At 47.3% G+C, this 12,202-nt stretch overlaps 1 protein-coding gene across 1 annotated transcript in view; it reads right to left on the bottom strand.

The window, feature by feature from the left end:
- Window positions 1–7,393, bottom strand: part of usp53a (ubiquitin specific peptidase 53a) — a gene marked incomplete at both ends in the record, with an annotated part of 32,502 nt that extends 25,109 nt beyond the window's left edge. Inside the window, 7 exons of the mRNA XM_084451984.1 lie at window positions 335–481; window positions 639–723; window positions 934–1,016; window positions 2,314–2,424; window positions 4,365–4,499; window positions 4,721–4,813; window positions 7,250–7,393. Of these exons, the coding sequence (XP_084308110.1) occupies window positions 335–481; window positions 639–723; window positions 934–1,016; window positions 2,314–2,424; window positions 4,365–4,499; window positions 4,721–4,813; window positions 7,250–7,393 (798 nt within the window). The remainder of the gene's footprint in view (window positions 1–334; window positions 482–638; window positions 724–933; window positions 1,017–2,313; window positions 2,425–4,364; window positions 4,500–4,720; window positions 4,814–7,249) is intronic.
- Between the last annotated feature and the right edge of the window lie 4,809 nt (window positions 7,394–12,202).

Here is a 12,202-nt window from a genome sequence, read left to right as displayed (position 1 = left end):
TCCTTGAATCAGCCCTAATCTGTTTATGACAAGATGACGTGCAGTCTTTGAATAAATTACTCGAATCTGGTCAGGAGGGATTTTGCCAAAAACAATCTTTGACATGGACAAGTAAATCCCTGATAGTAGGCCTACTGGTGCACAACGAATAGTCCTAGAAACAAATCAGTCACATTGACAACATTCTTTTCAAGAAAACCAACATATGATCATCCATGACTGAGCAGAACTGGCCCGTGCACCTAGGCCAAACCCAGAACATAATGACAAAAACGTGAATAGTGAATCCACGTTCTTTTTCTTTTAGCCTGGGCGGCTGCCCGGTCCTCCTTACCCCAGAGAGGTTGAGGTGCGATCCCAGCGAGCGGATCACCTCTTCCGTGAGGTCCGACTGGTCCGAGTCCCAGACGAAGCCGATGGTCACGATGTCCGGGGAGTTCATGAGGACGCGCCGTATCTTTATCCTCTGGCCGCAGTTACTCTAGGAGGAGGGGAGGAGGAGGAGGAGGAGGAGAAGGAGAGGGAGACGTTAGCTTGGTGTTCTTCTGTCACTGATCATCTCATTCTGTGCCTCGGTCTTCAGTTGACAAGCGCGCCGCCGTGCTAATTCTGATCAGGCGTCTGGGTTGCCTACCTACCGGACAGTTGCGGAGGTCTCCGATAGTGCTGGCCGCCTGAAGGACCTCCCCGAAGGTCTCGTCTCTCCTCTGGTAGAACTGTTGGCTGGGCAGCCACGAGAGAAACAGACAATGTCAGTTAGCGTGTTAGTTAGCATGTGTGTGGGTGTCCGTCTTGTGTGTTACAAATAGATAGGAGGGACATTTAGATAAGTAAACAGAGGGTCAGAAAAGAGAAAAGTGCAAACAATTACAAAAAAAAAAAGAGAAGAAAGGCTAAAGTGTGAAAGGTCCCAGCGGGGGAGGAGTTTCTTACCAGAGGGCCGTGGTGGAGATGTAGTGAACCAGCTCAGTGAAGGGCAGGGGGTCGGAGGACGCCCCGCAGCTCCGACACACAGACTGCAGGAGAGGAACACACACACACACACACACGCACACACACACACGCAGACACGCACACACACACAGACACAGACACACAGACACACAGACACACACACAGACACACACACAGACACACACAGACGCGCACACACACACAGACACACACAGACACACACACAGACACACAGACACACAGACACAGACACACACAGAGAAGCGGTCAGCACACGCCACTTAGCCAACAGCGCCAATCCCTCATTATGAAGTCAGCATGTCGTTTTGGAGAGGAAGGAGCTGGAGAGATGGTAGTCACAGCTGTCTTGGCTACTTGGGGGTGTTTTGTGTAAACTGTGAAGGGGAGTGGTGTGTGTGTGTGTGTGTGTGTGTGTGTGTGTGCGCGCGCGTGCAGAGTTGGGAGCTGAAGTGGGTGTAGTAACTGTTGGTGGCTCCCTACATCATAGATCACGTAGATGTAAATACTATGCAATGGAGAATTTCCCTTTGTTTACCCATCCGTCTCCCGGACGTGGGCCGAATACCCCAGAGACCATGAATAGAACAAAAGAACCCTGGTTCAGGGCCGGGCTGAACTTTAAGCCGGCATCCCGGCGCTGGAGCTATTCAACGCAACGAACCGGAACTGCCATGATGAACCACGAGTCTAGAGAATCAACACTGCCCAAACCGGTTGCACTTGAGCTAGATGAGCGATGGTAGGCGTGGCGTCCCGTGCTTCAGTCAAACTGGGTCATATACCCATCAAAGCCTGAGAGACGTGTCTGGGGAGATATGACTGGAGGGTGGTGGAGGGACAGGGTATGAGGGAGGACCATTGCAGACAGGGGGCAGCTGAGTAGGGGTGGAATGTGTGTGTGTGGTGTGTGTGTGTGTGTGTGTGTCTGTCTGTCTGTCTGTCTGTCTGTCTGTCTGTGTGTGTCCGTGTGTGTGTCCGTGTGTATGTCTGTGTGTGTGTGTGTGTGTGTGTGTCCATGTGTGTCCGTGTGTATGTGTGTGTGTGTGTCCGTGTGTCTGCTAGAAGATGAGGAGAAACGCCCGCAGTATTCCAGAGGACTAACCCAATCTAGAAACAGTTTTATGGAATAGTGTGTGTCTTTCCACATGCATGCATATGAGAGTATATGTGTGTGGGTTGGTCTGTTTGCTTGAATGCGTGTACAACTTGTTTTTGGGAGTATCATATCAATCATTAAAAAAACATGTAGATACTCTGTAGATACTGCTCAGATACTGCTGAGAGCTGCAGTTCATCTGGAGACGTTGGTGTTTAACGAGGGCCGAGTCGTCACTCTACCTGCTCATAGAGGGACATGGCGAACGTCTGGTGTGTGATGCAGGACTTGGAGGTGCAGGCGTCCGTCTCCTCGGGCACAATGTGCAGGTGGATCCTCTCCAGGATGTTCTCCTGTTATGGCAGGGCAAACGGTCGGACGGTGTAACACTACCAGGCGTTTACTACTGTATAACCCCGCTGAGCAAGGAAATCGCAGAGGAGCTGTGCGCTGCCCCCCCCCACCCCCCAAAACAAATTGTGATTTGAGAATGAGCGTAACTCAATTGTTAACTCTCTCCTGAAAGCATTCAGACCTGCAAAGGTCATCGTTTCACTGCCATTTAACCTGTCTAAACGCTGGCTGATTCTCATAAATGTGTTCACTGCACGCGTACTGTTGCTGTTGCTTTACAGGGATATGCACAGTTACACAGAGAAACAGCCGTGTAATGCGCAGTACCGTAGATTAAAGTGCATGTACTGAGGTGAGTGATGTATGAGGGCCGTGGCATTTAAACCATGGAGAACGCGAGTTAAGAACAGCAATAGTGTATCTGGTTCCAAGCGATCCAGGGGCCAATCTTTCCAAACAAGTCAACCCACAATACCGTCAACCCACAATCCCGTCAACCCACAATACCGTCAACCCACAATCCCGTCAACCCACAATCCCGTCAACCCACAATCCCGTCAACCCACAATACCGTCAACCCACAATACCGCGCAAACCAGCAGAATGCTGACAACTACGCGGGCTGTCTTGGAGGCTGTTTATAGTGCCGAGTCCTAAACAACAAGGTTTTGTTTGGCCTGACCTCTGACCTTCCCGAAGCCACCTTTGCTTTGCTGTCGGTACTCGCCGGCTCTAGCGGCATTACTTAATCACACAGACATGTGGCCGGAGGTCCCAGAAACCCGAGCGTCTGGGGCTCGACGAGTACCGGGGCGGCTTATCGGTTTGGCTGCCTTATCTCTTCTTCTCCCTCCTTCTCCCTTCTCTCTCCTTCTCCCTCCTTCTCCCTTCTTCTCCCTCCTTCTCTCTCCTTCTCCCTCCTTCTCCCTCCTTCTCTATCCTTCTCTCTCCTTCTCCCTCCTTCTCCCTCCTTCTCCCTCCTTCTCCCTCCTTCTCCCTCCTTCTCCTTCCTTCTCTCCTCCTCTCTCCTCCTCTCTCCTTCTCTCTCCTTCTCTCTCCTCCTCCTTCTTCTCTCCCCCTCTCTCTCCTTCTCCCTCCTTATCTCTCCTCTCTCCTTCCTCATTCTCTCTCCTCTCTCCTTCTCTCTCCTCTCTCCTTCTCTCTCTTTCCCTCTCCTCTCTCCTTCTCCCTGTTCCAGAGAGGAGAGGCTTTGGTTCTCCGTGCTGCTGCCGTGTAATGAGACGTCCGCAGACAAATGGCCTACGCGCTTCAGAGCTGCTGCGCTGGACAGAAAATGATTATACGTCTGTGCTGAGTGGGCTTACAGCAATTCCAGTGCAGCCACAAGCCTGCTGCGACCAAGGCGCAGAACAAAATTGACCGTGGCCATCTTAAGCCTCTCGGCTGAAAGGAAAACTCGACAGTAGAACGGTGTACAAAATTCCTGTAATACTGCTAAATCCACGAAGCATGTTAGCGGTATTAGAACATTCGTGCTTCCAGTACATGCTTCTAGAACATTATATTAGACAGAAGTTTTGAACTGCGTCAAAACAAGTGTAATGGATAGATATTGTCCTAATGAGTGTGTGATGGAATCACTTCAAGAGCAGAACTATGGAGTGGATGGAGTGACCCAAAGACGCTGCTGCTGAGACTTATGTAACCAGCAACCAGGAAGTCTAGAGGCTGATGGCAGAGAGGGAGGCCCTTTCAGACTCTGACCTTGCTTGCCCAACTGCTTGTTACAGCGCATCGTGTGTGTACACACACACACACACACACACACACACACACACACACACACACACACACACACACACACACACACACACACACACACACACACACACACACACACACACACACACACACACACACACACACACACACACGGCAGGGTTCATCCCGGGGAGCCCCGGTTGCCGGGGGAACTTACGAAGCACTCTGCTGCGTCGTCCATGAAGCCCAGCTGGAAGCGCTGCTCGTCCTTAAAGGTCTCGGCCAGGGCGTGGCGCAGGCTGTCCGAGGGCAACGCTCGCTCCCGGCTGTGCTGGAACTGAGAGAAGATGCCCTGTGGAGGAGGAGGAGGGGGAGGAGGAGGAGAGTTACCATTTTGAAAACATTTGTTTACGGTCAACAACCACAACAAAAAAGACCAGACACCCAAGGAGCTTAAACCCCTCTATCTGTGTTGGGGATAACCAACCGACTGCCAAATTGAACTAATTGTGTGACAATAAAGCAAGTGATCGTGAGAATGACCGCGTCCTTGGTGAGGTGAGTGGATCGTACCTTCAGAGCACAGAAGATGCAGGACTCTCCCAGGCAGAAGTGACCGGGGAGCTGCCTCAGACTCCGCCGGAAGATGTCTAGATGCCATAGTACCTGAGAGGAGGAGGGGAAAATAACATGTTCCACTTCTACATGCATTATCTGACATGCCAGCTGCTCATTGATCTATCCCTTTTTTCTTTCTCTCTCAACTTTATTATTAAATGACAATGAATTAAGAGTGTTTACTATTTGTCTTCCTTTAACGTAAAATCATATTATCTTCCGTTTGCCTCCCTTTAACATACAAGGGAGGTTCTGTTCTTGGTGAGCAGGCTTTCTGTGTGGAGAGAGACAGAGGAGAGGCAACGACAATTTCCTCTCCTTAGAAACTAAGCCCTGGGTAACAAACGTCTTCATCCAGCTCCACCACCTCTCACCATGTGAGTCACGGCCCCAGAGCCTGACCTCACCGTGGGCTTGACTGGCCACTCGTACGAAGGCCACTCCCTCTCGCCTGCCGCCATCCCACCAGACAAAAACAACATTTCAGTAACCCGGGAGCTATCAACACATTTAGAGAGTGACTAAGCTATGTTTTTTTTTTTTTACGATGTGAAGTAATGTTGATGCGGCAAAAATGTATTTTTGTGTGACCAATGACACACGGTTTCCTGTCTAGTGACTAAGCAATGGCAGCCTATGGAAAGCGGTCTGCTGGAAGCTGCGTCACTCCTTCTATTGACTAAGTTTAGATCAGCAGAGGCGTCTTTGCAGCGAGTCATCATCACACAGAAGGATCCTAACGTGAGCGTATGCCTTGCATATCTCACTGTTCTGGCTGTAGATATATCACAATAAGCTTAGTAACAATAAGCTCAGTAACAATAATGACTAGGAGCCCTCATTAAATATTGATGAATAATGAAAGCAGTGGGTGTAGGCACTGCCGCAGAGAAAAATCCTGTCTGTTCAGTTCAGAATGAAGCGAAACATTGTCAAAATAGCTACAGAGTTCATGTGAAGTATGAAGACTCAGTCAAACGCGCAATGTTGGCCGAGTGAATACTGACCGTCTCCGAGTCGTCTATTCAGTCTAAGAGATGTTGGCCGAGTGTTGTCTGAACTACGGCACGCTGACAAAAACTGAATCAATCTGGAAATGGAATCAATCAATGCAGTAGTTTCTGGCTTCCGACAGTAGACATGAGAATTATGAATAGAAGAGAGGAATTAACTGGGTTAAAAAATACAATAAGCCTGGCTGGATTCCATCCCAGGAGATATTGGGCAAGGATGGATTATATGATGACCAACACCCCGGTCTGGACCTGGTCTCGACTCTCGTGTTAATGAACCTGGCTTCCTGTTAAAGAACGAACCTGGTCTTATGTGAATGGACCTGGTCTCGTGTTAATGAACCTAGTTTTGTGTGAACGGACCTGGTCTTATGTCAATGGACCTGGTCTCGTGTTAATGAACCTAGTTTCGTGTTAATGAACCTGGTACCGTGTTAATGGACCTGGTCTCGTATTAACAAACCTGGTCTCGTGTTAAAGGAGTAGTAAAGGGAAAAATCATGTTTAGCCCTGTTTTAAGGTTACTAATGATCATATACAATGGTTCAGATCAAAAAGTTGACAAAACTAGCACCTTAGAGAAAGTTGATAATTGCTCTACCCCCGTTTAGGTCATACAATGGATGTGGGTGGGCACCGTGAAAAATCATTAAAAACATGTTAAACTCTCGATTTCAAAGACAAGAAGCTCACCGAGGGGTTAATTGTTGTCCGTTGGCGTTCTGACATCAAATTCGCCGCAAAGTATAAATCCTATAGGGTTTTATTGATCATTTTATGAAATCCATTGACTTGTATTGACACAACCGTTGTAGATATGTAGATCAATCCGCAGAAGGGATTCAGAAAGCGGAACTACTTACGGTAGCTATTGTTATTGTTTATGTTGCTAGGCTACCTAGTTTGCGGAAGTTTACACACGTATGTGCTGCGACTAAATATTTAAAAAAGCCTTTCCAGATGAACTAGAATCTTACTTTATGTCGAATTATATGTCAGAACGCCGACTAACACCTCGGTGAGTTTCTTGTCTTTGAAATTGAGAGTTTAACATTATTTAACTTAATTATTTTTCACGGTGCCCACCCACATCCATTGTATGACCAAAACGGTGGTAGAGCAATTATCAACTTTCTCAAAAGTGCTAGTTTTGTCAACTTTTTGATCTGAACCATTGTATATGATCATAAGTAACTTTAAAACAGGGCTAAACATGATTTTTCCCTTTACTACTCCTTTAACGAACCTGGTCTCGTGTTAACGAACCTGCTCTCGTGTTAACGAACCTGTTCTCGTGTTAACGAACCTGCTCTCGTGTTAACGAACCTGCTCTCGTGTTAACGAACCTGCTCTCGTGTTAACGAACCTGCTCTCGTGTTAACGAACCTGCTCTCGTGTTAACGAACCTGCTCTCGTGTGAACGTACCTGCTCTCGTGTGAACGGACCCCTGTCTCACATTAAGGGACTCACCTGCACGGCGCTGTTGAGGAAGCAGCTGTTCTGGCCGGGCTCGTTCAGCAGGCCCTTGGTGGGCGCCAGGGAGAGCATGCTGCCCGGCTGGTATGACTTGGCCAGATTGCCCCCCGGCTTCCTGAAGAACTTGACCCATGCCATTGGACAGAGGGTCCGCCTTTAGGACAGGTATAGGTCCGGCTGCAGGGCTGGTCGGCCAGGAAGAAGCCCCCACCGCCACCCCCACCCCCCCCCCCCTCTCCCCGACAGTGTCAGACTAGGTGATTCCGCAGGCAGCAGCTCCTGTCCTGCTACACATGGGGGGTCTCCTCCCACCTCTCCACAGATTGGGAGGACGGTGACTCGAGCTGGTACAGAAACGTCCGGAGATTGTCTAACACTCCTGTCCGACTCCAGTTCGCAGGGAGTAAAAAAATCAATAAAAATGTTTAAAAAAAAAGAAGGTCGCTGGTTGTGAACTTGAGAGCTTTTCTGATTGTTCTTGTGTGCGGCTGTTTGACTGTTGAGGTAGAGGAGTCAAGTCATGCTCCGGGTTTGGTGGTGGTGACGTTGCGCCGGCTCTTCAGAGCGGGGTGGGGAGGGGCACGGCGCCCCGGGGGGCTCTCCGCATGGCCCTGACGTTGTCGTGGATACTCAGACGGAACTAAGCAGCCCTCTCCGAGGTCCGTCCATGGGGAAGATCTATCCAGGAAGCTCCGATCATCGGAAGTCAATGGGATCCAACCTGTTCAAATGAAAAAAAGTGAGATATTTAAGACATTATATTACAGTCATTTAGCAGACGCTTTTATCCAAAGACACTTTAAAACTAGGAAATTCTCAATCCGTTCTGTATGTACTCACTGTGCTACATTGTAGGCTTTCTAAAAATAACTTTTACAGAAAGGGTTGAGAGAATCCCATTCAAAGGTCAAAGGGAGTGGTAAAAGCATGCTTCACCTTTCTGTATCCATTTCTAGGTCAGTAGCGCAACACCCTCCCTCTTAATATGTACTGTATGTCAACAAAGCTTATACATTAACTTTTATGGCTGCCCTTTGCACAGCATGTTTCTTGAGCAAATGTGAAGCTTGGGTATATTTGAGCTATGTCTTACTAGACAACTAGACAAATCAAAACTGTCATCATCACCACAGCCTCAAAGCGCCGAATGCTAGTGCAATATTCCTCCACACACAACACAGCAGATCGTGCACCAAGCATCCGTGCTTTAAGGCTCGTCCATTATTTCATCATCACAGTGCTAAATAAGAAGAGGGCTGTTGCCATGGTACACACAGTAGGATCTCTGACATGTAAGCAACTTTGCAGAAATTAGCTGTGTTGGTTTATACCCTGTATAATGTCTATAACGTCTATCTATAATGGCAATGGCCAGTCTTTTCATATTATTCAGAACAGTAGCTCTAACATGCTGATCACCTACTGGCGTTTGCATCTGTACGGTCTTAGCTATTGACTACAGCAAACAGACAAACTAAGCTGACCTAGTCTGGCCCGGTGCTCGAGCTGGCCTCTAGAAAAACAAGGCTGGGGCAGTACGCAGCCCAATTCAGCTGGAGCTAGTTCCCCCGCCAACACTAAAGGCCCTATCAACAAAGAGAACCGCAGAGCAACGGAGGACCTACAGACTAACACAGAGAGAGAGAGAGAGAGAGTGTGTGTGTGTGTGAGAGAGAGAGAGAGAGAGAGTGAGAGAGATAGAGAGAGAGGGGGGGGGGCTGTGTGGATGCACACTGCTGCCAGCGTCGTCTGTTCCCCGGTGTCCCTCCGTTCCCAGGGGATCCCAGCCGGTCTGAGGTTGTTTACAGTAAGTACAGTAAGTGCGCCATGTGCGCCGGTTTGTGCCAAAAGAGGAAGTTGAATCAGGAGTCAAGGTTATTTAGTGCAGCGTACGACCCCGCCAGGGGGGTAGGGGTAGCGAAGGGGACACCACGCCAATAATCACGTCATTATGGGGCCAACTGTTGTTGACGAATACTGTACATTACACAGCATAAGCATAAAACCTAGGCTAAATAGTAAAGACGACACATTTTTATTTTTTTACCCTTGCTATAGGCTAAATTGTCTATAACAGGGGTGCCCAATACGTTGATCGCGATCGACCAGTAGATTGCAGAGACTATGATCTCGAGCCATACTTTTTGTGCGTGGCTGTAAGCGAGCGCACCTAGTATAGCGTTTGTCTAGATATCACTCCCTCCCTCCGTTGAATGTTGACCTGTATTTCTCTGTTGGCACCACAAGAGGCAGTAGTCCCAGCACACCAAAATAAAGAACAACACCAAAATCAACCCGCCGATCTCCACTGCACAAGTAGAGTAGCGTTGAAAGCATTGGACTCCCATGCGGAGATCGGGGTTCAAGGCCCCAGTGGGGATGATTTTATGGGACTATACCCCAAACCTCCACATGTTCATCCTTTCACTCAGATCTTTACCTCTTGCCTTATAGGTTAGATCCTGTCCCAACCCTAAACCTTATTCTAACCACAACCCTTATTCTAACCCCAACCAACACTAGGGACTGGAAGGACACCTTATTTCATCCTTTCACTCCAATCTTTTTATCCCCATTCTTTGTCCAGAAACAGAAGTTGAACCAACTGCAGCAAAATAGCTAACGTTACAGTGTAACTGCTTTAGCCACTGACCGCTACCATTAATGTTATTGAAGCTGCTGTTAGTTGTTGTGAGCTCATGAGCTAACTGGCTATCCCGCTCTTATTGTACTGGATTAGCATTGGAAGCATTGAAACTGATGTGTCCAGGCGACAAGACCCATCTTAATATATCTGACATTATTTCATAATTTCAATTCACAGCTAGTTCAGTGGCATGACTAGCTTCCGTTCTACCAGTCCTGAACAGAAACAAGCCAGCCACGCACATAAGCCAGGCTGGACCTGGCCTGGTTTAAATTATATTCTATACTGTACACATGCTGCACATATGGTTGTACAGTATAGAATCCCTGTTCTTTCTCTTTTTAGGCTACTACTCTGTATCTAGTGTCTTTTTTGACTGTGTGTCAAATTTCCCCCTAGGGGGATCGATCGATCAATCAATCAATCAATCAACAAAAAAAAGCCATTAAAAAGGTGACTTGATGACTCGCGTTGTGGAAGGTGTGTGTGCAGAGGAAAATTGCAGTCACGTCACCTCTTGTCCAAATGGGCAACTTTTTCCTCCTGCTACTCTGTACATTACAAGTGTGACAGTTTTGTACTGCGGTTTACCTGAGTATTTCCATGATTCATGATTTAATGATGTGTGGGCTGATTTCATAATTGTTTAGGCTTGTATGTGCAGCTGCTACATCTCACTTTATACAATCTATTTTGTACTGTGGTAAACTAGAGGGCTGATAGTAGCCTAGCAAAATCAATCAAACAGAAAAAAGTCAGCATTATTCAACCCTGGCTAACTCCATTCAGTGCAAGTCATCGGTGTATTGTGCTGTGTGACAGTCATTTAAGTAGGCTGTTCTGACCACTAGCTAACTTACCTGTTAAAACTGTGCAAGGCACATATAAAATATAAAACAAAGGTTAACATTCCACTTCCGGTGTGAAGTCCTTGGTAAGATATGACTAATGAAGGGAGGGCTTTCCGGGGGCGTGGGGTACCGTCGGGGCAGTAGATCTTGTTGAGTTGGTCATTTTAAAAGTAGCTCAAAAGGCCAAAAAGTGTGGGCACCCCTGATCTAGTGTGCAAAGCACAATATAATTTTATTCCTTCTTGTGGTAGTTAAAAAAAAAAAAACACTACTGTTGCATGTAAGTTTCTATCCAAGTTTCATTCCAAACCAGCTGGGTAGCATTTCTTCACTGGCATCCCAGGAATTCTCACCCTATCCTGAAATGTGACAACAGCAGCAGAAGAGCAGAAGTTAACGGAGGAACTAGATTTTGACCATCAACAAAAGTCTCTGTGTTTATCCAATGAAATGATCTCTTCAAAGCCAGACAAAACAACAACAACAACCACTTGCTCAGGGCCCGGTGTCTCATTTGCAACCACCCTCCATGGCAACAGCATTCCAAAGCAATCACTTAAGCCCAGTGTTGCTACAGAGCTATCGTCTTTGGGATTAGATGCAATGTTGGCGGGGGAGAGTGGAGTGGAGTGGTCCCATTTGATACAGCATGAACGCCATGTCTGTCTAAACCAGGCCCAGAGCTTCCTCCAGACACCAATGTCTCATATTCATCCATCTACTTTGTTCCCCTATATGCTTTCAACGGCCATGTGACCAAGAACGCCCATCCATTAAAGGTAGTGACACACAAAAACAAAATTATTACTCAGTGTCCAATACGTCCCAGGAATGATTGAGAGCGATTGACCAAGTCAGCTGTACGGAGCTACGATAAATCCCCCCCTCATTCTTAATGCCGGTGTGTCACATAAACATCACTCTGATGTCACCATCCGTCTAGGTCGCGTCCAGCAGGCCGGCTTTACTATTCAATCCTACGCTCAGCCCAAAAACGCTACTTTGGACAGAGATAAAACTTGTTGATTGACACCATTTCTTGGGATTTTACGATATCTGACATGAATGAACTGGATATAAACTCTGGTGGTGCGGTCCAATCAATCAGACCATGGTAAAAGGCAGGTCTCGGTTCGGTTCGCAGTAGGTGAGAACGGAAACGGAATATAGGGACCTAATAAAGGCCATTATTTAATCAATCAACTTTATTGAAAAGAATCATGGTCCATTAAGAGACATACAAATACACATACAAACAATACAATTAAAAAGGCAATAATACCAGTGTTTCCACATACAGTGTAGGTGACTGGTATCACACAGTGCTGCGACTAGGATTTGACAGCAGCATAATGATGGAATTGTCTGCGACAATGTGATTTTGTGATAGAAAGTGATTTTCCCTTGGAAATATTCTGTCCAATAGATGAACGATTTGTGTGTGTGTAC

This window comes from Borostomias antarcticus (genome assembly GCF_949987555.1).
Source record: "Borostomias antarcticus genome assembly, chromosome: 17".
Taxonomy (NCBI): domain Eukaryota; kingdom Metazoa; phylum Chordata; class Actinopteri; order Stomiiformes; family Stomiidae; genus Borostomias; species Borostomias antarcticus.
This window is presented reverse-complemented; position numbering and strand designations above follow the sequence as displayed.